Genomic DNA, 26,289 nt, shown 5'->3' with positions numbered 1-26,289 from the left:
ATCATAAATAAGATGGGTTGGACAAATGTTAAAGCAGTCTTTTAACAGTAATTTATATCCAAATGTTCACATATAGGATATTTAGTTTCCTAGCTCAGTTATGTGATGAATTAAGACAATGTTACATGTTCAACATTCACATAACACTTTTTGTTTACAAATTAGGAATGTTAGCCAGTTCCTCTGTACTCCACTTCTGAGAAAAACATAATATCAGCTTGGTTTATGTAGGTAAGTAATAGCTAATAACTAAGGGGATACTTACTTTAAAGTTATTTTACATGCTCTGTCATATATATATATATATATATATATATATATATATATATATATATATATATATATATATATATATATATATATATATATATAATCTCTATATGTGCACGTAGTTTCCACTATATCTTACAATTGCTAAATCTACCTTAACTCACTAAATAATTTTTTTCCATCTAAAACTTCCAAAGAAGTGTACAGGTTTTTGCTTTACTTGATATTTTTTTTACTGTCCTGTTGTACTCACTATGCTAATTAATACATATTATGAGTTAATTCATGTAGAGTTCATTATTTTGAGCGTTTTATTTTCTGCAAAGCTTTTGAAATGTATCCATTCCTTGCTGATGGATTAAGGTCATCCACTTGAATTATTAAAATCTCCTTTGAGGCCAAATTATCACAAGATACTAGGTTTTCTGTGCCCCATCACCTGAGATGGTTGAGTGGAAAAGTAGATGTGTATAAAACACATGAAATGACTCACTATAGCCAGTTCTAAACATTCACTGAACATTTAAAAGTTTAAAAGGAGTTTTTGATTTAAAAGAATTATACATTCTCTTAAATGTAGCTAAGTTAAATAGTCAACTTACTTTTATTTTTAGGTAAATAAAAATTGTTTAATATATTGAACAAGAACCAGTGTTTATGGGAACACAGGCTTCCTGTCTATGGTTAATTTTAGCTCATTTGTCTGTAGGTTCATTGTACTGTTAGGATTATAAAGGTACTAATACTAGATACTAATCTTATAATGTACAGAGCAGCTTCTGACAAATGATATGATATTTTCTTTTGTTGCATTTTCCCTCTCTGATGCTCAGAGGAAAAATTTTCATTAACAACCATGAAGCGTGGAAAGTCTCGTTCCACTGATGGAAAAGGTGAGAGTTGTAAGGTTTAATTCAGAATTGAGGACATGGAACATTTTGCATCTTATCATGATAGAGCTCAGTTACATTCATGTTTGATAGTCAACCCATTTAGTGTTATCTCTATGTATGGTCAAAAGTAATCTAAAGCACTACAAATAAAGAAGGAATGTGCGCAATAACACACCACACTGTTGGTATTCTAAGATGAGCCAGCCATCCTGGAAACAGAAGACTTGGACAGAAGGTTTAGCAAAAAACAAGATCCTGACACAATCTCACTGGCCTCTGTTACTGCTGTAACTACCAATGTCTCTAACAAAAGGTGAGCATGTTTTTCCTTATATCCATATAATTAATTAAATATCACATCAAGAGAAACATTTCACAAATAAACACATTTTATTCCAAATATTCTAGATCAAAGCCTGATATCAAGATTGAACCTAGTTCTGGAAGGCCATTGGATTTCCAAGTATGTTGTACAACACATATATTATCAATCAATATTTTGAACTTTGGGGCCAGAAATTATGGTCAGGGTCATAAATTACAGGGAACCCAATTCACAATGAGAATTATACAAAGCATTAAAATAAATTTACTGATGACTTTGAAAGTGTATTGGATTTCACATCAGTTCATCTGAACAAGCTGAACTGAAATTTAAACGCTAGTGGTTTCAAGTCTGCTGAAAATAATGTATGTAAATAGATTACTCCCATTTTCTCACCTTATATCTTTTAGATTAGTGTTACTGTTATAGAGGCCCGACAGCTGGCAGGGTGTAACATAGATCCAGTGGTCTGTGTGGAAATTGGTGATGAGAAGAAGTATACATCAATGAAGGAATCAACCAACTGTCCTTACTACAATGAGGTAATTATTGTCCATTTGGAATTCTAAGAATATCTTGTACTAGTAGTATATATGAACACAAATGTGCCTAAGACCTTCATTAGATTACCAAATGTTATGCCAAATTATTTCAGTAATTCCATTTCAGTACTCACTAAACATTTTTAAGAATCTACAATGCAGTAATTTTATTTAAATGTCATACCCCTCACTTCTATTTTAGTACTTTGTCTTTGAGTTCAATCTCCCTATTGACGTCATGTTTGACAAGATTCTGAAGCTATCGGTAAGTTCTTTTTTTAAACCATATAAGATGCTGTTTTACCACCCTGCAACTGCTATAAAATTATGACCACTCTTCACCATAACAACTCCATAGGTAGTCCACTCCAAAAATATCCTGCGAAGTGGCACATTGGTTGGAATTTTCAAGATGGATGTAGGAACACTTTATGCTCAACCTGGTAACAAGCAGTTTGACTCTTCTTACATTTGATACATGACTGTAGTAACGAGAGTGGCAGAACATCCTGTACACAATACAAGGAAACTGTATTCTTCTGGACATCGCCATGACTAAAATGTTTCCTCCTTTATAGACCATCAGTTTTACCACAAGTGGGCTACCCTCTGCGATCCTGATGACATCACTGGAGGGAATAAAGGCTACCTCAAGTGTGACATTGCAATAGTGGGAAAGGGCGACACTATCAAAGCTCAACTTAAAGACGTCGAATCCAAAGAGGATGAAGACATTGAGGGGTGAAAAAGAAAAAAACATTTTGTTTGAAGAAAAAAAAGAAAATGTACAATTATTTCATATTGAAATACCTAAACTGGTTCAATATATTTAAGTGAAATTTCTTTGTTTGTTTGTTTTTAATGATTGTTTGTTTTTAATGTTGAACTTGTTGAATATTTTAGAAATCTTATGCTACCAGAGGGTATCCCTGATGAACGACTGTGGGCACGATACTATTTGAAAATCTACAGAGCAGAAGGATTACCTAAGATGAACACCAGTATTATGGCCAATGTGAAGAAGGCTTTCATTGGAGAAAATAAAGACCTTGTGGATCCATATATACAGGTGCTATTTGCTGGTCAAAAGGTGAGCTTTTGCATGGTAGCTGCAGATAATATTCATTAGCTTACATCCCAATGTAGTATGCAAATAATATTTCAATGTGTTCTTTTTCCTGTGATATAGGGCAAAACCTCAGTGCAGAAGAGCACTTATGAACCAATCTGGAATGAGCAGATAATTTTCACTGAACAGTTTCCACCACTGTGCAGGCGTATGAAGGTCCAGCTTCGTGACTCAGATAAAGTAAATGATGTGGCACTTGGAACACATTTCATAGACCTGCAAAAGATCTCTAATGATGGAGACAGGGGTGAGTGATACAGTTTCTGTTCATCAGAACAATTTTTGTGTAAAAAACAATGCAGGCTTCTGCACTATGCTGTAAAAGATACATAAAACACTCTAGATACACTAAAGACATTAAAGAAAAAATCTGACAAAAACAAAATCAAGTTAAAGGATGTTGATGGGTATTGTCCTGCACTTATTATCAGGCTTTTTCCCAACTCTCGGCCCGGCCTGGGTGAACATGTATGGGTCGCTACGGAACTACACCCTGATGGACGAGTATCAGGATCTGAACGATGGCGTGGGAGAGGGGGTCTCATTCCGTGCCCGCCTGTTGATTAGTCTGGCTGTGGAGATGATAGAAATGTCCAGTGAAGAAGTTGTGATAAACTCTGAGGTGAAGGTGGAGGGGGTGCCCAACATTGCTGATGTAAGTATTCCATAGACAGAGGATAGTTTTGCTGGACAATAGCAATTGTTAATATTGTGGGTTCTTTTAAGAACATCATATCATAGTGCACTTTGTTCACACAGTTTTGTTTGAAATTATGGCATATGCAGCTGGGTAGAGGCAACATTATGCGTAGTCCTGTATTATGCCTAAATTTTAAAATTTAAACAGGCATTGCCTTTAGGTGTAATTAGGTATAATAAGATCATTGGATTGGAATCTTACAACATTAATAGGATAATTAAGGTTTAATAATAATACTATAATTAAACTATTTATAATTATATTACTAGAATTATACTATTTTTAGCTACATTAAAAACAAATTTACCAGTCCTAACCTACTGGATTTAAATACACATTATTTAAGATTTTAAGATAAGTTTTGAATTCTGTACCTGGCAAAACTTGAAGTCTAGTACTGTGTGCTTAATATTCTCTATATGTGAAAAATAAGGTGAGAAATCAGGTGAGAAATGTATTCTGTGCAGTGCAGTTGCATTGCAAAGTTTACACCTTCTGATTGTACATATATGTTTACATGTAAATGCGTTGGATTGGATATTACATTTGGGACAAGATTTGATGAGTGCATTGTGTAATTAAGTATTGTCATTATATAACACAAGTTGTAAGTATTGTCATTATATAACACAAAATAGAAGTGCACCAGACTTATGTACTAAATATATAAGGTGTGATGTAAGTCTAACACAAAAATGCAACATCCTGTAAACACACATGTACAATAACATGTACTAGTAGCATAATGTTACTGCTTTCATATTAAGCACAGTGGTCAAAATGTACATATGAAATGAACTCTGAAATGTTCAGTATTGGTTATAAAGTGCAAAGGAATATTAAGGTTTAAGGTGTTTAAGTGTCGGGGCTTTAGAGTGTAGTATGGAGATATGTATCTTATAATCTTAGATACAGAATAAACTGTACGATACAATAACTGACTTAGTTGGTAGGGGGTTCTGGTAGCACAGCACTATGCAAGTTTATCATAAAAATGTATCTGAACATCTGAAGATGATGTTTTGGTCAAATTAATCCAATATTTTGCTCCTCCTATTATGAGGATTTGGATTTCTGATGCATTTTAATAAGATGTAAGCATTCTTCAAAAGGGTCATAATTGATGGCATACCCAAAGCTTTTTTACATTCATCTACAGTCCATACTCTATCAGTGGGAAAACCTGTAGAATAAAAATAGTGAGTTCTCTTTTGCTCATGCACATGCTTTTTCACAGCCATATATATTACCACTTTTAATTCTACACAGTCCCCTTGTGCTCTTCTGTCCCTCCCTTAATCAAAATTCTGGTTTTGTACTTAGGAGGTTTTCAGGAATCTTTCCTTAAATTCACTGGATCTTGCCCTTTACTAGTCATGGTGAGGTAACAGGACAACATGCCAGGCTATAACAAAATTATAAAATGAAGCAGTCTTCTCTCAATCCCTAAAAGGATTAAGCTGATAAAGAGAGAAGATGAGAGGGGAATGGTTGATTGGGAATCGGTGGACAAGGACTCGGAGACCTCAGCTCAGATAACGTTATCACCTCTTGACCATGGACGGTTCTTCCATGGACACATCATACACATCATACCATGGCACAAAACAGAGCTATAGAAGCATTCAGAAGAGTTATAGAAGTATTTAACTCTTATGTGTAAATCTGTCAAACATAACACATAATCAGAAATAATTATAAATTCATATAAGCATATAAGATATATATGACGGGCATATGAATATCGTCATTATGTATGGTTTTAGTGAAAAGAAGAGGGGAAATGGTGTTCAGCAGCTTCGGTTTTCAAAATGGGAAGCTGTAACTGTGTATCGGGTGGAATGGTCGTGTGGACAGCTGGAGGCCACAGCTGGAATACCTGTTGTCCTTTATTCTCCTGAAGCCATTAGCCATAAATAACTTGCTATTCTGTATTTTCCAAACAAATGGATTTTGAAACAAAGTTACAGTGTATTTTACAATGATAAAGTCAGTTGAAAAGATTATAAAATGCATGCATGATTCTAACTGAGCTAAGATATGGATACATTCTTTTATACCTGTGTGGCATCTGATGTGTGTGTATATATATATATATATAAATCAGTTATTCTAACTTAAGGGAAGCAAAAAATATGAAAAGAAAATAAACAAGCATCGATCTTATCTCTGTGTACCTCAATGTAGAATGCCACTGGGAAGATAGAGGAGTTTTTTCTATTTGGAGCATTTCTTGAAGCAACCATGATTGACAGAAAGATTGGTGACAAGCCCATAAACTTTGAAGTCACAATAGGTAACAACATTTTTTAAAAAATATTAAGTCAGAGGAAAAGGCTTGTTTCTTGAATATTTTTGTTGGTGTAATGTATTTTCTGTTGCACAGATTTTGTAATATATCGTTTAGTTGGTTCAGTCTGTTTTTGCTGTTTGTGCTGTAATGATTCACTTAGTTCAATTAAAGGTTAATACGACTAGGAAAAGAACCTCTTATGTAAAGTGTCAACTCCATAATAGGAAATTATGGAAGTGAGGATGAAGCCCCAATCAAATCACAACAAACACGGAAGAAAGGAGGCAATTCAGAAGATTCTGAGCTCATCCAAGCCGGCAGTGATGATGAACTGGATTATAGTGAAGATCTAATGTCAGTGTCTTCTACCCCAGTAATGAAACCATTCATCACTGACAGGTGTGTGAAAGTTAAAAAAAAATTATTTGAGCATACTGCAGTCACTATTACAACACGATTAGCAACATCTGTTGTTTCTGTCATGTTAATTTCTACTCATTCTGCAGGAATTACTTCCACCTCCCATATTTTGAAAATAAGCCCTGCATCTATCTCAAGAGCTGCTGGCAAGACCAGAGAAGAAGACTATACAATGTTAACATAATAGAAAATATTGCAGAAAAAATGGTAAGTTACACTACTTATACATTGTAAGTAGTTCAATATAATGTTGTTATTTATGATTTTGTTGCTTTCCATTTACTTAACAGGAAGACGGGCTGAACGACGTTCAGGAGATCATAAAAACTGAGAAAGCTTTTCCGGAGCGTCGCCTCCGCGGAGTTCTAGAGGAACTAAGCAGTGGCTGCAGGTTTAAACTCCTTTTTGGTTTTTAAAAGCAAATTACTTTCTCCTCATTCTACGTTCATTTCATTTAATTGCATCATTGTCTTTTCTGTTCAAGTAATTTTCTAAATCTGGCAAACAAGGACCAAAACCTGGCAGGGGTAACTAAGCTGGATCGAGAAAGGCTGAAACTCTTAATGTGGGAGATGGTATGGTTTTCTAAATTTCCACAAAAATTAAGACCTCTAGAAATGACCAAAAGTTCATAGTGTGGTTGTCTTTGATGGTAATTTTCACCAAGACTTTGGATCACATCCTTAGGAAAACATGAGCCAACAAGCGAAATCAATGCGAACTCAAGTGAAAAAAAAAACAGTAAAGGATAAAGTGAAAGAGGCACATGACTTCCTCCAGAAGCTGAGATTCTTGGCTGATGAGGTAATATTTTTGTGCCTATATATGTGGTCCCAAAGCCAAAAAGTAGAACTATTTAAATTTAACAATAAATATTACATTTGTTCATCACAGCCTCAGCACAGCATTCCACATATTTTCATATGGATGATCAGCAATGGAAAACGCATTGCATATGCAAAAGTGCCATCCCAAGACATCCTTTTCTCTGATACACCTGAAGAGTGTGGAAAAGACTGTGCAAAAGTCAAGACAATTTTTTTCAAGGTGGGATGCAGTGCGGTAAAGTAACGATGTTTCATACACTGGACTTTGATTTTGAAAGGAAAATTGGAAAATGTTTTCTAAATTCCTTTCTAAATAATATGTTGCTTCTCTGTGAATTAAATTATAAGTACCAACTTCTTCATTGCCTTTAGCTTCCTGGCAAAAAGAGTTTTGGGCCAGCAGGCTGGACAGTGCAAGGGAAGACAGAAGTGTATCTCTGGCTGGGCTTGAACAAGCAGCGCAAGGACTTCTTGAGTGGGCTACCAAATGGATTTGAGGAGAAGAAGAGTGGCAAGGGGCCTGGCGCGCCACCAATCAGCCTCACCTACATGAGTAAGAAATCAGACATTATTTGACTAGCAAAAAAAATTTATTTGAAATGGGATATAACTGCATCTGTGTTGTAATTATTCCTACAATTGTTCACACCAGTGAAGCAGGTCTTCCAGCTGAGAGTGCACATTTACCAGGCAAGAAGTCTGTTTGCAGCTGATTTCTCAGGCCTGTCAGACCCTTTTGCCAGAATCTTCTTCTCTTGTCACAGCCAGGTGACAGAGGTAAGCTTCTCCTCACCATAATGAAAAGCTTTTTTAACACCTTCAGCCAAAAGACTGAGAATTAAGCATTCAACTAATCAAACTAAATCACATGACCCCCTCTTTTCAGATTATAAGCGAAACCCTCTGCCCAACATGGGATCAGCTTCTAGTCTTTGACAATGTCGAGCTATATGGTGAGGCCAGTGAACTGAGGGATGACCCTCCCATTATTGTCATTGAGCTCTATGACCAGGATGCAGTGGTATGCAATAAACCTTTTAAATATTCTATTCTATATAAATATGATTTCTTGACTTTTTTTCTGGGGCCAACAGTGCATTTTTCATGTGTTGTAGGGCAAAGCTGACTTTATGGGCAGAACATTTGCAAAGCCAGTAACTAAAATGTTTGATGAGCATTATGGGCCACCACGCTTCCCTCCTCAGCTGGAGTACTACCAGATCTTCCGTGGGAACTGCACTGCTGGTGAACTGCTAGCTGCTTTTGAACTGCTGCAGGTAATAGGACCACAGCAAGGATAACTGAAATGTATTAATCAAGTCTAAGAAATTGAAGAAAAAAAAGGGATTTACAATAAATCTTTCAGATTGGTCCAGGTGGTAAGGCCGACCTGCCTCCCATAGATGGACCTACAGATATGGACCGTGGTCCAATCCTCCCAGTTCCGATTGGTATTAGACCAGTACTTAGCAGATATCGCATTGAGGTAAGGGACTCCATTCTACATGCAAGTGTGTATAAGTGATTACTTAAAAACATTAGTGTCCTGAGAACATCACAAAACTGAACAACCGACTGAACAAACTCCTGCAGGTTTTGTTCTGGGGCCTAAGAGACCTGAAGCGAGTAAACCTCTCCCAAGTTGATAGACCACGTGTGGACATCGAATGTGCTGGGAAGGGGATACAGTCATCTGTCATTCAGAACTTCAGGAAAAATCCAAACTTTGCCACTCTTGTCAAGTGGTTTGAAGTGGTGGGTTTCAACTGACAAGTAAATATCAATAAAGGCCAATGATGTTCACTACTGACAATAATTGTAACACTGTTCTCTATTTTTCACTAGGACCTACCAGAGAATGAGTTTTTCCATCCTCCTCTTAACATTCGAGTGGTGGACTGCAGAGCTTTTGGTCGCTTTGCTATGGTTGGCTCCCACGCAGTCACATCATTGCGCAAGTTTATTTACAGACCTCCAGACAAGACTGTCAACAACTGGTCTGCTATGGGTGTGTACTCTGAAGCCAAAGTCAATGTATTATTGAAATAATATTGAAAAAATAATCTCCAAAACAAGTGTATCTCGTAGCTTTAGACCAACTTTCTAGTGGGTCATGTGCCTTTCATGAGTCCTAGAGCCCAAAAACTGACCTCATTGTCAGTAAAAAAGAAATGATGACAAAAATTCTTTCCACCTTGATGGTAAGAAATGTAAGACTCTTTGAGTATCATAAAATATGGTTTCATATATACATATCTGCATGTTTCATCAAAAACTGTTCCTGGGTGGCATAGAGACTTTACTGATGGGCTCATCACTACAGCTCCCCTGCTACAATGTAGTTGTTTACTGTGCAGAGGCATATACTGTGCCTTGGTCCTCTCAAAGTCTCTTCCTCTCTTTTTCATTGCCACTGTCACAATGAATTGCTCTTTAGGGGCATTGAACCAGATTCTCTGTATATATGATTTCAGACAGCTGCTTTATAGGTACACAAAAAAGAGATATACAAATAAATATGAATGTTTATGTTTATCTGTGTTTATAAATATGAATGCTTGTGTGTTTATGTTTAATCATATGCACACTTTGTACTCATAGAAAGGGGTCTTACATTGTGTTTTTGAATATTTCATCTACAGAAGAAATTGTGATCCACACAGGGGACCCTGTTGTGAAGAAGATGGAGACAGTGGTCAAACTTGACTCGGTAGGCTGGATACTGCTTTGACTCATCTTTTTGACTTTTAAAAAAAAATTCTTGCAATAAAACATGCATTCTAAGAAAATTGATTAAATTATAATTGTTCTTGTTTCTGGTTGCCCCAACAGGCATCTGATGCTGTTGTTAAGGTTGATATGGTGAGTACATGACTCTGTACAGGTTAGGCCTTCTTTCACACTCTATGATGGCACATTTTTAGCTGGTAATAATTAAATTGCAAGGCAGCTTTATAGTATGTGATATACTCTGTAATTGTGTATGCATACTATGTAAGATAGGGCACTGGATTGTCAGTGTCATTATTCATGCGATTGTCAGTATGCTCATTTTTCGTAATCAGGATGATGACAATGAAAAAGGGAAGAAGAAGCAAAACAATGATGAGGATGCTGAAGAAGAAACTCTGGATCAGACCATGCTGGACTGGTGGTCCAAGTACTTTGCTTCCATTGAAACACTCAAGGAGGTAAGAGCCTTGGTGCATTCTCTTCCAAGAAATGTGGAACTTCTGGTGTTGGCAAAGACAATTGATCTGTTAAGCAAAATTATTTTATAGTATTAGTGCAAAAGAAGGAATATGTTTCTCTCTATGTAGAGTTTAAAAAAGCAAGAGGGGCAAAAAGCAGACGAGGAACAAATAGACTTGGACTCAGATGGTAATGATAGCAATATTCATCATGCACTCATGAAATGCAGTGTAATGTGTTTTATCTTCAGAAATAATACATGTATACCAACATGTAACAAGAAAATTTTGTTTCAGTACATCATCTATCCCAAACCACATCTGCTAACTAGTAACTGATAACTACTATCATTTACAGCCTTTATTTTTTATAATAATTGTCTAGTTTGTATAAAGCTGTTGAAGTGAATTCTAGTCAATATGACAGAATTGTACATGCTGATCCATCTTGTGTCAGCCAATAAAAATTTGATTCAAATGCAGAGTAAGAATCTAGTCAGAAAAACAGATGATAAGCCTGTATTACCTGGCAACTTTAATGAAGAATCCATTTATTTAAAGTATTATGTGCACCATTTATAAACTTTAATAAGTAATTACTATATGAAAGGTAACAAGAAGAAGAAGGGAAAAGCCAAGGACAAGAACAAAGCTCCACGAACGGACAGCGAGCCTGAGAAGAAAAAACAAAAAATGGATGAGCTGAAGGTAATCTTTTTGAAATGCTTTTTAAACTAGCAAAGTAATTTTGGATCAAAGTGTATCTTTTTTATACACTGCTGATTTGTTTCTTTCTTTCTTTCTTTCTTTCTTTCTTTCTTTCTTTCTTTCTTATTAGACAGATACTCTGTCTTTACTTAATAGTTCAGAAGGTGTTTGAAACAATGGGGTTCTTTTTTCATTTGAACAGGTGTACAACAAAGAGCTAGAGAATGACTTTGATAACTTTGAAGATTGGCTCCATAGTTTTAACCTTTATCGAGGAAAGGCTGGTGACCAAGAAGAGCAAAATGAAGCTGATGAGGACAGAATTGTTGGTAAATTCAAAGTAGGTCCAGTTAAATAACTAAAACAATACACTTAGTTGTTATATACCTGCTAGATCAAGCTAATTGTCATATGCTGTTTATTGCAGGGCTCTCTATGTGTGTACAAACTGCCTTTGTTAGATGAGATGGGAAGAGACCTCAATCATGATTCCACCATGGGCATGTTCCAGAATATTCCACCAAATGAGCCAATCAATGTTTTAGTTCGGATCTATATCATAAGGGTACATATATATTTATTTATTTGTTTATTTATATATAAGCATTTAGTACAGACTGTGAATCTGTTAAGATTCACAAAAATCCTTGAGTTTTCAATGTGAATGTGAAATTCTAACTGAACTGAATTTATCATAGGCTACGGACCTGCACCCTTCAGATATAAATGGGAAAGCAGATCCATACATTGCCATTAAACTGGGAAAAACAGAGATCAAAGACAAAGAAAACTACGTCTCCAAACAACTTAACCCTGTGTTTGGAAAGTGAGTTTGTGCTAACATTGGAGGATGGAATTAGGGATATAAGAAAAATAAGCAGTAATCTATAAATTGCTGTAAAATGATAATTAGAGGATTAATAAGAGGATCTAGCCAGACTTCAACACAGCATGCCAGACTTCTGAAAATATGCTAGACACCAAATTGCTTATCTTCAATCCTAGATCAATTGACATTGAAGCAACATTCCCAGTGGACTCCACCCTTACCGTATCCATTTATGACTGGGATTTGGTTGGCATTGATGAACTGATAGGGGAAACCAAAATTGACCTGGAGAACCGCTTCTACAGCAAGCACAGGCCTACATGTGGTATCCCATCAACCTATTCAATGTAGGTGTTCTCTTCTATTCTTATACAAAATTGTCCTGCACTATAAAAGGCTGCATTATAATCTAACTGAAACGTTTTAAGCAGTTATACTATCATTTAAGATGGACTAATTTTTGTATGTTTCTTTTTACCATTTTATTCATTGTTTTGTTAGCTATGGCTACAACGTATGGAGGGACCCAATGAAGCCAAAACAAATCCTAGCAAAACTTTGCAAGGATGGCAAATTAGATCCACCCCAGTATGGCCCAGGAGGAAGAGTAAAGGTGGCAAATAGAGTTTACACAGGACCCACTGAAATTGAGGATGAAAATGGTATGTTGCTCTATTTTTTAAAGATTACTAGATTAATTTTACTTATTCCTGTTTTATGTCATAAATGCCACTTGAAGTCAATAATTCCTTCATTTAAAGCTTTCTGATTCTGTTCTTCATATGCCATGAAGAATAAACAAAATAAGAGTGATTTAAATTGAATAAAAATGACAGAATGTGCTTTTAAAGCATTAGCATTACATTTACATTTACATTTACTGCATTTAGCAGACGCTCTTATCCAGAGCGACTTACAAAAGTGCTTTGTCATTTACTCATAGAATATATCCAAGTACAGTACAGTAGGTTAGAATTAAACATACCAATGAACTAGAATACTGTAGAATACAGGGATGAATGCTGATACCTAGAAGTGAAAAATACATAAGGTCTATATTAAACAATGATAAGTGCTATAAACAATAAGTGCTAGAGTTTCTTGAACAACATAAACAGTGCCCTACAATAAGTACTAAATTAGTCAGTCAATAAGGAAGCAGTGTCAGTTGTCCTTTAAATATTATGCAAATAGATGGGTTTTCAGCATTACATATGTAAATATCCAGATATCCAAAATATCCAGAATTGTTCCTCTGAATTTCTAGACAGTAATGCTGTTAGACAACAATAATAACAGATCACTGAGGTAGAGATTTAGAAACTTTATTTCCTCCAGCAATCAGTGGCAAGTTCCCTTTCCCCAACCATTCTTAATCAAAAAGGTTCTTGTCTAAAAGTTATTTAAAGTAATGTTGCAAGTTTAGGCAAGTTTACACAAATCCGTGGGCATATCTTTGCTTTGAAGAGTGCTAGGGACATGAATGCGGACCAGGAGTTGCATAAGCTCATAAAGGTTTTATGGCTGTGTTTGTCAAGCCTATACAAGAAGTGTCAGCATTATGGTTTAAGATATATTTGTAGTGCAGTTATTTATTATTTATTTTAATAAAAATACATCGTTTAATTTCACAAAATTTCAGTTTGCTACATTTACTATCTCAGCGTTGTGTCAAAATATGAGCACAAATATTTTCTGATTCTGTCATTAGGAACATTAGAAGCATTTTTAAAACATTAGGAACACCTTTAAAAAGTGGTGGGGACATGTTCCAAGCGTACAGTACACAGCATAAATAGGGACTATGCACAAAGTGGTCTTAACACAACATAAATATTCATGATGATAGATAGATGCCATCTGACACAGGTTTGCTATTGATTAATTATTATCATATTTTGACAGGGCTCAAAAAGCCAACAGAGGAGCACCTTGCTTTAGCCGTGCTTAATCATTGGGAGGGCATTCCAAAAGTGGGTTGCAAACTTGTCCCAGAGCATGTCGAGACAAGGCCTTTATGGAATTGTCAGAGATCTGCGATTGAGCAGGTCAGTCACCTCCATCAGGCTCACTTAAAGGAGTATCAGTGTGTGACCCTTTATGTTTTTTCTAATTTGCTACACCATTTTTTTAAACTTTTTTTTTCAGTGGCCCACAGGTGCAATTCTAATACAATATAAATGTAATTACAATAATCATAATAAACGTAGAACTCATCTTGTGATATTCTATAATAATAATTCCATTAAAAAAACATCCGAATTTTAATAGAGGCCAACTTCTGTACACTCAGTATAAAAATGTGGCATTATTCCAAGAAGGTGTTCAGCATTCTCATTGTGTAGGGAAGAGTTGAGATATGGGTGGACATGTTCCCAAAGAATCAGCCAGCTCCTGGACCTCCTGTTGATATTTCACCAAGGAAACCAAAGAAGTAGGTCCACACAAAATCATGTTTTTGTTGTTGTTGTTGTTTGTTTTGCTGTTGCAATGGTATTTCTACTGAATATATCCAGAAATATATGACATCCTTTAAGTTTTAGAATTAATATATTATTTAAGTTGACAATTTCAAGTATTGGGTTTTTTTTACTGACAGGTTTGAGCTCAGGGTGATCGTCTGGAACACAGATGAAGTTATTCTGGAGGATGACGACATATTCACAGGAGAGAAGTCAAGTGATATTTTCGTGAGAGGGTATTGTGCTTTTGCTGTTTTTAAAAAAGACATCTTCTTGTATGCACCATGATCACTTATGCTGGCTATGCCCAAACTGCATAATTGTTTATTACTATTGTTCTAAATATGATTTTTGGATTTTCCAGATGGCTTAAAGGACAACAAGAAGACAAGCAAGACACAGATGTTCACTACCACTCCCTAACAGGAGAGGGAAACTTCAACTGGCGCTTCATTTACCCCTTTGAATACCTTATAGCTGAAGAGAAAATCGTCATCTCAAAGAAGGAAACCATGTTTTCCTGGGATGAGACTGAATACAAAATCCCTGCCCGCCTGAATCTACAAATCTGGGACTGTGATCATTTCTCTGCAGATGACTTCCTGGGTGTGATTCTTCACTGGTTATCAAATTATTTTCATAGTTAAATATAAATATTTTTATCCAGAATGAATGACTGTCCTTTCATGAATACATGTGTTTCCATACAGGTGCCATTGAACTGGAACTGAACAAATTTGTTCGCGGTGCAAAAACAGCAAAACTGTGCAGTATCGACATGATTCTCAAAGAAAATGAAATGCCAAAGGTTAACATCTTCAAAATTAAAAGAATCAAGGGCTGGTGGCCACTTGTAGCCAGGGGTGAAGATGATGAGATAGAAATCACGGTACGTCTATAGAACAGTCTCTTTAAAAATTATTAGCACCCTCAATTAAAATTCAGAAAATGCATAAACATCTTTTGATTTTGTGATCATAGCACCAATGTTGTGGATTTGAAGATACAATTTGAATCATTATCCTACTGGAAGATCCAACCATTATCTGGTTTAAGCTTCTTGGCAAAAACATTTAGATTTAAAATCTCCTTGTAGTAGGAGTTTATATTTCCTAACAAAGTTTCAGGGGCCTTTGGAAGATAAATAGGCCACAGCATCAAAGATCCACCATAATACTTCACGTTGGGGATTTGGCAATTTTCTTCATGACCATCATCCCTCTTTCAGGCCAAACCCACCATGGGCGTTTTTCTCATCTAACCATAGAACCTGTCAAGGTCCCAGTAATGCTCATGAAAGTCCAGTTGTTTAAGGTGGTATCTGTTTGACACCACAGGATATCTTCTGGCATGTATTTCAAATGGCTTCTCTGCTATCAAATTATAGTTTTGGAGAGGTGGCGCCAAATTGTAGTGTGGAGATTTGGTGACCCCCAAACCTCTGCAAAGATCTCACTTTGATCTTTGGAGAGGTGTTTGCCTATGGAGGACACTGTAATTTCTCTCAGATTAAAGCATACATACATGATGATGACAAGTTTAAAAGACTAAAGCAGTAGTAAGCCTATGGCATTGAATTTGGAATGGACAGTTAATTGCTTATATTCATCTTTTAGGGGAAAGTAGAGGCAGAGCTTCACCTCCTGACAGCTGAAGAGGCTGAGAAGAATCCTGTTGGTGAAGGACGCAATGACCCCGAGCCTCTGGAGAAACCTAAGTAAGAGATCATAACACCTTTCAAAAACACTTAATGTCTTCAAAAACACTTCACAGTTCATGTTTATCTTTTAAAAATATTTTTTCATCTAAAAGTGAATGGTTGTAATATAGGTTGTAATATAGGTTGTAATAATTTTACATATTTGAACTTCTATTATAATATTATAAATTTCTCACCCATGCGCAACTAATGGAAACTATTTCACAATTTTTAATCTTCCTAAGGTTGTTTAACTATAAAATAAGAATATAATTATTAATGCTTCTAAGTTAATTAACATACTAAAAATAAAACAAGCGATCTAGCTACAGCTTTACTCTGCAATAGCAGACACATTTTTCTTAGGCCATAGTCTGGCTTCCTATATGACACCGTAAAGGTCCAACCTGTGCTGCCTTTGTAGAGCAATGACTGGTATAGTACTGTCGAGCACGAAAGGAAAGTGAAAAGCCAAAGTAGGTGAAAGTGAAAAGAGCCAACAGGAAGGTAAATGATAAAAAACAAAACAAAAGAAACTGTTGTTCATTTCAGTTTATTCGTTGAGGAATATGTTGCCTTTTGTTTGAGCATGCTGCTTTGGTATCTCCTTCGTTTGGTTTTTCCAGCATTTTGCCCGTCTGTGTTTTCCTTTGTTTGAGCACCCCATTTGGACATTTCCTTTGTTTGGTCTTTGTCCCATTGGTCATGTTCTCTGATGTTCTTTCCCATTGGTCATGTTCATTGTCGATCATTCCCACCAATACTTGTGTTTCTAATGCTAAGTTCCCACTATATTATTTTATCCTTGATTTTCCACTGTCTGCAAGTTTGTGGAGAGAAAAGGGAAAAAAACATATAAGAAGCAAATTGGCTTTTGCTCAGGGTTCGAAAATCAGCTCTCGATCGCTATATGTGAAATACTCAATTATGGGGTTTTTAATACAGGCAAGAAAAATGGCAAGCCAGTCAGTTTTTTTTTTTTTTTAATAACTGCATATAAGTGAATTGTAACTGTTATTTTCTTTGCATTTCACATTTTGTTTGAACTTATTTTTTGTACACTTCTTCCCTTTGCATTCCTCTCAAAATAGTAGTGCAAATAAAAGGAGGCATTCATAGTACAGGTTAAAAAAAAAAAAATTTAAGTTTATTTGTAAAGGAATTGCTACAAGGAAAATCACAACTCAGTCTGTTGCAATTGTTTGTTGCAACTGACTGTGGCTTCATCTTTAGTGATATGCAATTAAAGACCCCATTTTGACAATAACTCGCAGATGCCCAAAAAATGTCAAGCAGGCTAAATATCTACAACTGTTGGCATGTCCAAATCCTATAGTATGAAGAGTGTTAAGACCTGGTTATGACTGGCAGTGACTTTGACAAAGTCAATGAGAGTGTAAGATACAGGGTGAAGGAGAAACTGGGGGGAGGAGTTGTACATCAATCATGGCTACAGCAAAAGTTCTTTATCCTCCTCGTTTCATCACAAATCAGCACACAAACGATTGCTCGCTTCTTGCTGATGTCCATTTTTGGAAGAAAAAGCTCTGTCTTGTCATTCCTCGTGTCACTTCTCGAGTGATTTCATGTCAATGTAGTTTGGAGACCAGTCAGACTTGTCAAATGGTGAAAGATCTTTTAATGTGATCCCTCTTGCTGATAAGTCAGGTAACATGCAAGCCACAGTGACTTCAAATTCCTGATTATAAGACGGAAAGTTGTATAATGTAAACAGTACAATGATCTGATAACTTGTCATGTAATGTGTCCATGTCATAGGTGGTGCAGTGGTAGTTCACCGCTGTTCCCAACTTCCCTGGTTTTATCTCCATGCTGAAAAGTCTTCATGTACACCTAAACACCCTCACTTTTGTACTGGTTTCTGTTTCTTCATCTACTTATTAACCTTGCTCCATAACATTCCCTCACTCACTGGCTCCCACCAGTGAGTAGTCTGCACTTTAATCTGACACGCAACTGTCCCATTACAGACATACCATAAAGAAACGGTGCAGGCAAATATTACTTCTGATTATTGCTTGTCTGTAGTGATGACTTCAATACTAACATCGAATCTTTGTTTCACATTGCTTTATTCAGATGCTTTTAAACCCTCTTTTCCCATCATCTCCCAGCTGGACCGTGTGTGGTCTGTAGCTGGGAATACTTGAGAAATACCAACTGCAGATCGTACTCGCCATTCAGTCCCCTTTGCAGAAGTAATGCAATCCAGTGGTTCAGTCGAGAACTACCATAGTGAACTTGCCTGGCCAATATTGCCTGGGGGAATCCATGATCCAGCGCAAGATCTTAGACGAGGAGGCTGAATACATACCTGGATAGAAGAACATCAAGCTTTTGAACTCACCAAATTGGAACACTGCGACATGAAAAAGGGAAAATTTTAAAATAAATAGATCAATACATAATCCTGCAAAAAAAATCTTATTAGTAATACAGAACACAGAACAGAGTCAAATGAAGATTGACCAAAAGTATTTCTGAATAGACTGAAAATTTAAAATAGCTTATCATGTAAACGCAGGAAGCACAGAGCACTATTATTCACAAATAGAAAGTAAGCTTTTCTGCATACAATATCTGGATCTATATCAACATTTATATCAACATACTTTGTATGGTAAGTGCCCTAACCTCTGCTTGTATGATTTTGCTTTCATTTTTCAAAAAATAAAAAAATTAAAATTCCCAAAGTAATGCAGACTAAATTATTGTATATTGTTCTAAAGTCACTGCAAAATTAATTCAATTACTAAAATGAATGTTTCATAGTGGACATTTTAACTATGTAAACTAAAACAGTTCTATACTATAGTTATTATGAAAATATTGATCAAAATTAAAATAATTCTAAAGTGTAATGATTATGAAAATATTAATCAGCTTGAATAGGCATACCTTATTTACTTTGTAAACAAGATTTCTAGACTCAAATAACATCTAAATATAAAGTTAATAAGCATTCATATAAATAGAAATATAACACCAAATGGCCTTATGGATAAAGTTTTCTTGTATTGCCATATTCTACTAAGATTATTTAAATTGTAAAGTAAACATGTTAAGATTTGACAGTTTGTTAGTTTTTTAAATGCTTCTTCAGTCTTTAATGTTTCTTTTTCTGTCCTGCCAGCCGGCCTGACACAACCTTCCTGTGGTTCATCAGCCCACTCAAAGCAGTGCGATATCTCATCTGCAACACCTACAAGTGGCTGATCATCAAAATTGTTGTGGTTTTGCTGATATTGGCAATGCTGGCCTTGTTCATTTACAGCATGCCTGGGTACATGGTAAAGAAGCTACTTGGGGCCTAATAGGCAGTTTCACTAAACCTTTGTTTTACACTGGCCTCACCATGGATGTAGAAACAAAGATTTTCCACATAGAAGTGATGTGACCTATCTCTAAGACTATTAAAACTGTATTGTTTGATCAAAAACTTTTTCTACCCTCCTAACCAACTCATGTCTTTATCTTCAATGTTACCTCCCTATTAACTCTGTATGGACATAAACATTGCTAATAAAATAAGGATTTGATAACAGTAAAATACTTTAATACAGCTATATGCAACTGAGAAACTGTGTCCCTAAAAATTAATAGGGAAGTAATGCAATCTTTTTTGAAAAGTCTGTTTCTTCATTGAACCCGTACTTTATCTGCTTTTCACAATCCATGTTTTATGTTTTATACTTCTAAATGTAGATGTGTAGGCTAAATAAACTTAAAATAATGCATTTATAATGCTAAGGTTTTGCAAAGCCTGTACAGAAAGCAAGTAAAATATACAGTTGTAGACATTTAATAAAACTTCACCACAGTGTATACTTCACACATACATCCATAGCCGTACCCACCATCAAGGTCAGCGAGGTCCGGACCTCGGTATTTTTTTTGAGGTGTATATAATAAAAGTCGTGAAATAACTGTCTAAAAACAACTCTACTTTGTGCTGCAAAGATATTGTACAACACTAAGATAACCGACTTTCTCTTCCAACATGAATCACTGGCGTAACTGCTTTACCATGGGTGGAGTGAATGATATGGTCGTTACTACAGAATCTTTAATAAGTTGATCTTTGATTATTTCAACAATTCAAACAGGAACTGAATTTGCTGAAGCATGACACAAGTAACTAGACAGCTTAGCTAGTTCAATGTCATTCATTCCCAGAGATCGAATGTGTTCAAATTCCTTTTGAGTTATCATGCCAGCTAGTTAGTTTCACTTTGGCGAATTAAATCACTAATTAACATTAATTCCATCCATCCAATGTCAGACTAATAACTAAACCTTCAACAAAAACTGAAATACTTTCATTTCAGTTTGTGTAAAGGTTTGAAATGCATGCTATAAATAAGGTACCCCTATATATTGTATTTAACATTTACATATACATCTCAATTGACATATAAGAATCGCCCTGGCATTTGATAGAAAGGTAGCTAACGTCTAGGCAACATAGATCATGAAACATTTTTTATTTAATGTTTATTCATATTTGGAATATGTGATGGTGTATTGTCAAAAATCAACATTCATATATTCATGTCATTTCAGTGAATCTACATATAGAACTCTAGCAAACACTGCCATCTTCATGGATAATACACACACAAAACATTTACCTATTGCTACCTATTGGTTATTAATAGATTTTAGTGGTGTCTGTAGTGTGAATTTCCCTATACTTGAAGAATTTAATTAAACATTGTCAACATTCATTTTCAGTTGTTTCATGATCATTTTAGCCTCTTCCGTATTTCAAGGCTGTAATGTGGATCAATCAATGTAACATTTAACCTGATTCTCATGATTTGTTGTTTGACATCTGCATACATAGATGTGCAGTCAACATTATTTAAAGGAAAAAGTGGGAGACATGGTCTCCCTGTAATAGCTGTAAGAAGCATTATTGCCCAGACATTAGCCTACTATATGGAATATGTTACTGATGAAAGTCTGAGGTAACCATTAATGTATTTCTACACCTTAAAAGTGCTTCAGGCTTAGAACTCCTTAGGGCAATTAGAAAGAGACCTACTACTCTGACTCATTTTGGAACAAAATTGGCCATGTGAAAAAACATCCTGATTTAAATTGATAGATGTGTGGCAAATGTGTGGCTCTAGAGTACATGAAAAAACTCTACAATCATCTTCAATTTTGTATTAAAACAATGTCATTTGATTTGCTTTGCACAGGTTTGGTTTAGAAGTGGGGGGTTTTTTGTTTTGTTTTTTTCGTGTGGTTCATGTTGCTGAGGCCTCCAAATCCTTCATTTTATTAGTCAGTTCAAAATCAACTGACTAAATGAAGAACTCAGGAAGAAAAAGACAACACTGATTTATTATTTGATAGAAGAATATGGAGCCCACGAAGGGACCAAAGGGGTATTTCACAAAGAGGGTTCAGCAAATGAATGTGTTAACTTAAAGTTCATGGAAAATAAGGGTTTTCAGTTCCAAAAACTGTGGTAGCATATGATGTGAAGCTACCCTGCTATATAGCAGGTTTACTGGACATAAACCAGTTAATTGTCAGTATACTGGCCGAATCTGCAGCGCAAGCACTCCTACAAGTGTTCTTAGAGGATTAATTGATGTTGTGGATCCATATTAATGATTATGAAGAATTATTAGACTCCATTTAAACATTTTTGATGACTTCACTAACCAACCATTTGCAAGCCAATTAATCTTTTGAATGTTCTTCATCATCACATTTCACATGACAGACTACAGGATCGTGCAGTTGACCTCATTTTAACTACAAATTGTATTGTTATTCTATTGTATTATTAGGGTCCAAGAGCTTTAGTGCTTGGAACCCTTTGTTTTGTTGGAATTTTTAGAGTTCAAACACACTGCTTGAAACCCTATTGTAACTGCTCATATTTTTGTTTAGGGTTTTGTTTATTATTTTTGAAACCCTAAAGTAATTGCTCGCATTTTTTCTAATTATTTTACCTAAACGCAGCAAAAACCCAGAAAAAACAAAATTTGCAGCAAGGTTCAGCAGGTGTGAAATGACTCAGCCAAGTGAAGGGACCTTCATAGGCACAATGGTGGTGCTATAGTGCAGTCCTTTGCATTTTTATGATATTCTCCCACTATAAGACATAAAAACATAATTCTGCTTTTATTGCATTCCTTGGCTCAACTCTGCCCTTTTAGGTTTTTGTTTTGTTTTGTTTTGTTTTTGTTTTTGCTTTTTTGTGAAACCTACTTTGTGAACTAGTTCTAGGCTTTTCACCCACTCAACAAAATCTTGGTGTCAAAATATTCAAAAGACTCTGATCCTCAATAATCATCAAAACAGTTTAAAAAATGTAAACAATATGGACACCATATGCAAATTAATCCTTCAAGAAGTTAGCATATTTTGTATAAACAGTTAAAACTCATAAATGCTTCATCCAATTTTGATTAAATTTTACAAACGTATGAAACTTATTCTAAGGTAGACTGTTGTATTTGGTGAAAGTCAATAGGCTTACATTTAAATGCTTGAAAACTATATTTCAGCATCTCAACATCAGATCAAGATGAAACTTTGCCTGCTGCATCATTGAGCTATAATTTACAAGGTTAATTAAGGATTAACCAATATGTCAAAAATTGTGAAGTCCATTGGCCAGTCAGCTTTCAGAAGATATGTGACAGGCTTAAAATGGACCCATCACAATGAAACATAAATAATTAAAACTTAGGATACTTTAATTATCTTTGCAACTATAAAGTTTCAGAACATTATGTGATTACGGGGTCTACTCAAGTAAACCAAGCACAACATATTTTCAATTAGGAACATAAAACTGGATTCAAATTATTATTTGCTGGAGTCCTAACAACTCTGCAATTATAACTGCAAATTTAGTAATATATATATATATTTTTGCATTAATTAATTGTAAAACTTTACACTTTTCGAACTAGTCCTAGGATATTCATTCAGTGATCTCAAATTAGGTCTTGTAATAATCATCGGTCTGAAACAATAAAATTATTTGAAAAAACCTTTATGTACCTGCAACACATTGAGCAAATAAGTTCCAGGATGACTTTTCTGAGTCATATCACTGAAAATCTATCATAGTTTGACTGATGTTGACCAAAATGGACAAATCTATTCAATATAACATTCAGAGGAAAAATATAAAGTTTGAGACAAATCGGTCACTGTGACGTCTTACAGGACACAGTTACCTAGATGGGCAAAAATAAGGAAACATAGTTCACATAAACATAGAAATTTACAGCCATACATATAATGATAGTCTGATGGTGCCTGCATAGTTTGAGCTAGTTAGGATATCGGGAGAATCTACAGCACACAATTAACTACTTTGCATCACAGGCCTTGTGTTTAAATACCTAAATGGACAGAGGTCAGGAAAAGTAGGTCACATCAACACAGACATTTTCAGACATACATGTAATGACAGAATGAAGTTGACTGCCAAGTTAAATCCAGATCCCCCATCAAGAAACTCTACAGTGCACAATTATCTACTTTGCATACAATCACAGGCTTTGCTTTTTTACTTCAATGGACAGAATTCAGCAAAAGAATTTAGCAGTGAGTCAAATCAGCATAGAAATTTACACACACTTATGGCACAACACTCTAATCATGCTTTTCAGTTTTGACTGTGACTTGCTTGCTTTTTATCCGTTTTTAAACTGTTAGAAATGATGCAGCTCTTAGTGTTTGCAAGGTGGACTCAAATAAGAGTTAAATAAGCCAAACACCTTTGGCAAATACAAATACAAAAAAAAAAACAAAAAAAAAAAACTAAAACTATTCATGTTAAAAATAGCATTTTAGCTATTATGATTTGCTTGAAATCTATGACTTAGGTTCAAAGTTAAATACTGTATGTGCAAAATTAGGTTGATATCATCTTTCAAGACCCTTCATGAAATTACAGTATAAAATGTGAGCCTTTCACAATTTTGACCACATGAAGCAGTGTCTCTTGAGCCCAAATGCATCAGATCAAAATGTATATACATAATTATTTCATATGTGTGCTATGCTACTGTCATATGTCACTAAAAACAAAGAATTGATCTTGTATTCTAAACAGCAGTTACACATTGATGTACTGTCAGCAAATTGCTTTAGATTTTACCATTACTATTAATAACAGAGAACCAGTTGTACAATGATACAAGATTTAATTCAGATCTGACTTATAAACCTTGTGGGCCCCTTGTGCTTTATAGGCCCAAAAGTCTATATGTGCTTTAACCTGGAACTGCTTCTTGTGGCTAGATTTATTCTCTTTCTTGGCTAAAAGGCAATGTACAGCATTCTACCCAGAAAGACCAAATTTGGCAGCAAAGTACAACAGGAGTGAAATGAGGGTTCCAAGTAAAGGAATGATGGTGGGGCTAAATTTAAATGTAAATGTAAATGGTAAAAATGTGCTACTGTGGCAGTGTTACACATTTTGGTCATTTCCCCCACGCACGATAATACATAGACACAATATTCCACTTCAGTGAATTTCCTTGACTTAACCAAACAAAAAAGCCTACAGGAATCATTAAGCTCTGCCCACTTACATTTTTGCTAATTTCATAATAATGCAAAAATTTACTTCTGTGAACTATTCCCAGGGTTCTCAACCAATCTCCATAAACGTTCAAATATTCAAACATTCACAAGAGTCCTGAACTTCAATAATTATCAAAAAACATTTTGAAATTCCAAAAAGTATGTCCGCCTTATGCAAATTAAACCTTCAGGAAATTTGCATATTTTCCATAAACAGTTAAACTCTTCATCCAGTTTTGTTGAGTGTTGCGAATATAAGTAATTACGGGGCACTGTACAAACTAGTGTTTGAGATATGTTGTACAAGGGTCATTAAGGATTAACCAATATTTAGAAACTCGTGACTGCTATTAGCCAATCAGTGTATGCATGCATTTGACAGGCCTACCACTTACCACTGGCTGACCAATCATCATGAAACTTAAATGTTATAGCCTATAAGGATTCCTTGTGATTCTATGACGTTTTAAAGCTTTTGGCCACTAAGTGGTGTGCTTGTTGATTTTTAAAGACGCGCACCACGCCTAGTGGCCATATGTTTTGAAATATTTTCAACTAGGAACATAAAACTGGATTCATGTTTCTTTTCAGGAGTCCCAACAACTTTGCAGTTACAAGTACTTAAAAAAAGCACAATTTTTTTGCACCCGTTAAAAATGAGCTCTTTTCGGACTAGGGATTTGGCCCAATCATGTCAAAACTGGTACTGCAATGATCTGTTGACTATGTAGGTAAATAATTATCCACAAAAAAAGTTTACATTTTTACTGTCCATAGTAAACGCATCTACCGATCAATCATTTAAGTCTTGCCATATATATGACTTGAATTGTTATAACTCTTTAAAAAAAATTAATTAGGTACGTACAAGCAGGTCACATTTACACAGAAATTTACAAACATGTAATGTCAAAATCAAGGTAAATATCGGTAGTTCGGGTTGATTAGTTCGATGTTGCTCGCACTGAAGATCTCACCTCGTCTGGTGATGAAACGTTTGCAACCGAAATGTCAAGATCGGAGAACATCGATGTAATGACAGAATTATGTTGACTGCTCGGCTGGAGCCAGGCCCACCAGAAGGAGGCTCTAGAGTATGCCATTAACTACTTTGCATTTAATCTAAAGCCTTGTGTTTTCTTAATTAAATGGACAGAAGTCAGCAACAGTGAGTCAGAAAAAGCATGAAACGTCAAGCACATGTTTGGCATAACAATCTGGTGACACGTTTTTGTTTTTACCGATTGGCCTGCAGAGGGCACTGCACTGCATTATCAGCTTTTAAAACCTTTTGAAACTCATGCTAACCTTTTTGTTTGCGACGTGGAAACAATAAGAGTTTTAAAAGGCAAACTATGTCACTTTATGAAAATATTCTTAACAGCAGTTAATGCTCTGTCAATTCAGAGGAA

General features: G+C 35.4%; 1 protein-coding gene and 1 long non-coding RNA gene across 4 annotated transcripts; one reads left to right on the top strand and one right to left on the bottom strand.

Annotated features, from left to right (window-relative positions):
• Window positions 1-1,126: 1,126 nt before the first annotated feature.
• Window positions 1,127-19,623, top strand: LOC113572686 (otoferlin). 3 transcript variants are annotated; one of them, XM_027002461.2, is made up of 42 exons: window positions 1,127-1,169; window positions 1,359-1,476; window positions 1,572-1,626; window positions 1,899-2,030; window positions 2,233-2,299; window positions 2,393-2,473; window positions 2,609-2,771; window positions 2,934-3,120; window positions 3,220-3,406; window positions 3,591-3,814; window positions 6,047-6,155; window positions 6,377-6,551; window positions 6,659-6,779; window positions 6,863-6,963; window positions 7,057-7,147; window positions 7,260-7,376; window positions 7,467-7,619; window positions 7,772-7,952; window positions 8,052-8,176; window positions 8,286-8,420; window positions 8,515-8,676; window positions 8,766-8,885; window positions 8,993-9,154; window positions 9,245-9,407; window positions 10,042-10,109; window positions 10,232-10,261; window positions 10,465-10,590; window positions 10,720-10,789; window positions 11,087-11,105; window positions 11,184-11,298; window positions 11,501-11,638; window positions 11,726-11,863; window positions 11,997-12,124; window positions 12,304-12,474; window positions 12,629-12,789; window positions 14,033-14,175; window positions 14,473-14,561; window positions 14,727-14,825; window positions 14,954-15,195; window positions 15,300-15,478; window positions 16,206-16,306; window positions 19,443-19,623. In XM_027002461.2, exons 1-42 carry the CDS (start codon window positions 1,127-1,129, stop codon window positions 19,621-19,623), a joined length of 5,370 nt encoding a protein of 1,789 aa, XP_026858262.2. The 3 variants fall into 3 exon arrangements, with proteins under 3 accessions (XP_026858262.2, XP_026858261.2, XP_026858263.2); XM_027002460.2 differs by lacking the exon at window positions 11,087-11,105 and having other exon boundaries at window positions 1,127-1,163; window positions 10,720-10,793; window positions 11,181-11,298; XM_027002462.2 differs by lacking the exon at window positions 11,087-11,105 and having other exon boundaries at window positions 10,720-10,780; window positions 11,201-11,298.
• Window positions 18,365-26,011, bottom strand: LOC113572688. The gene is made up of 2 exons (XR_003410148.1): window positions 25,855-26,011; window positions 18,365-18,668 (listed from the first exon to the last, which is right to left on the bottom strand). It is a non-coding gene; the product is annotated as an uncharacterized LOC113572688 (long non-coding RNA).
• Between the last annotated feature and the right edge of the window lie 278 nt (window positions 26,012-26,289).

Source organism: Electrophorus electricus, chromosome 13 (genome assembly GCF_013358815.1).
Source record: "Electrophorus electricus isolate fEleEle1 chromosome 13, fEleEle1.pri, whole genome shotgun sequence".
NCBI classification, from domain to species: domain Eukaryota; kingdom Metazoa; phylum Chordata; class Actinopteri; order Gymnotiformes; family Gymnotidae; genus Electrophorus; species Electrophorus electricus.
Note: the sequence above shows the minus strand (reverse complement) of the source record. Positions and strands in the feature narration are given on the sequence as shown.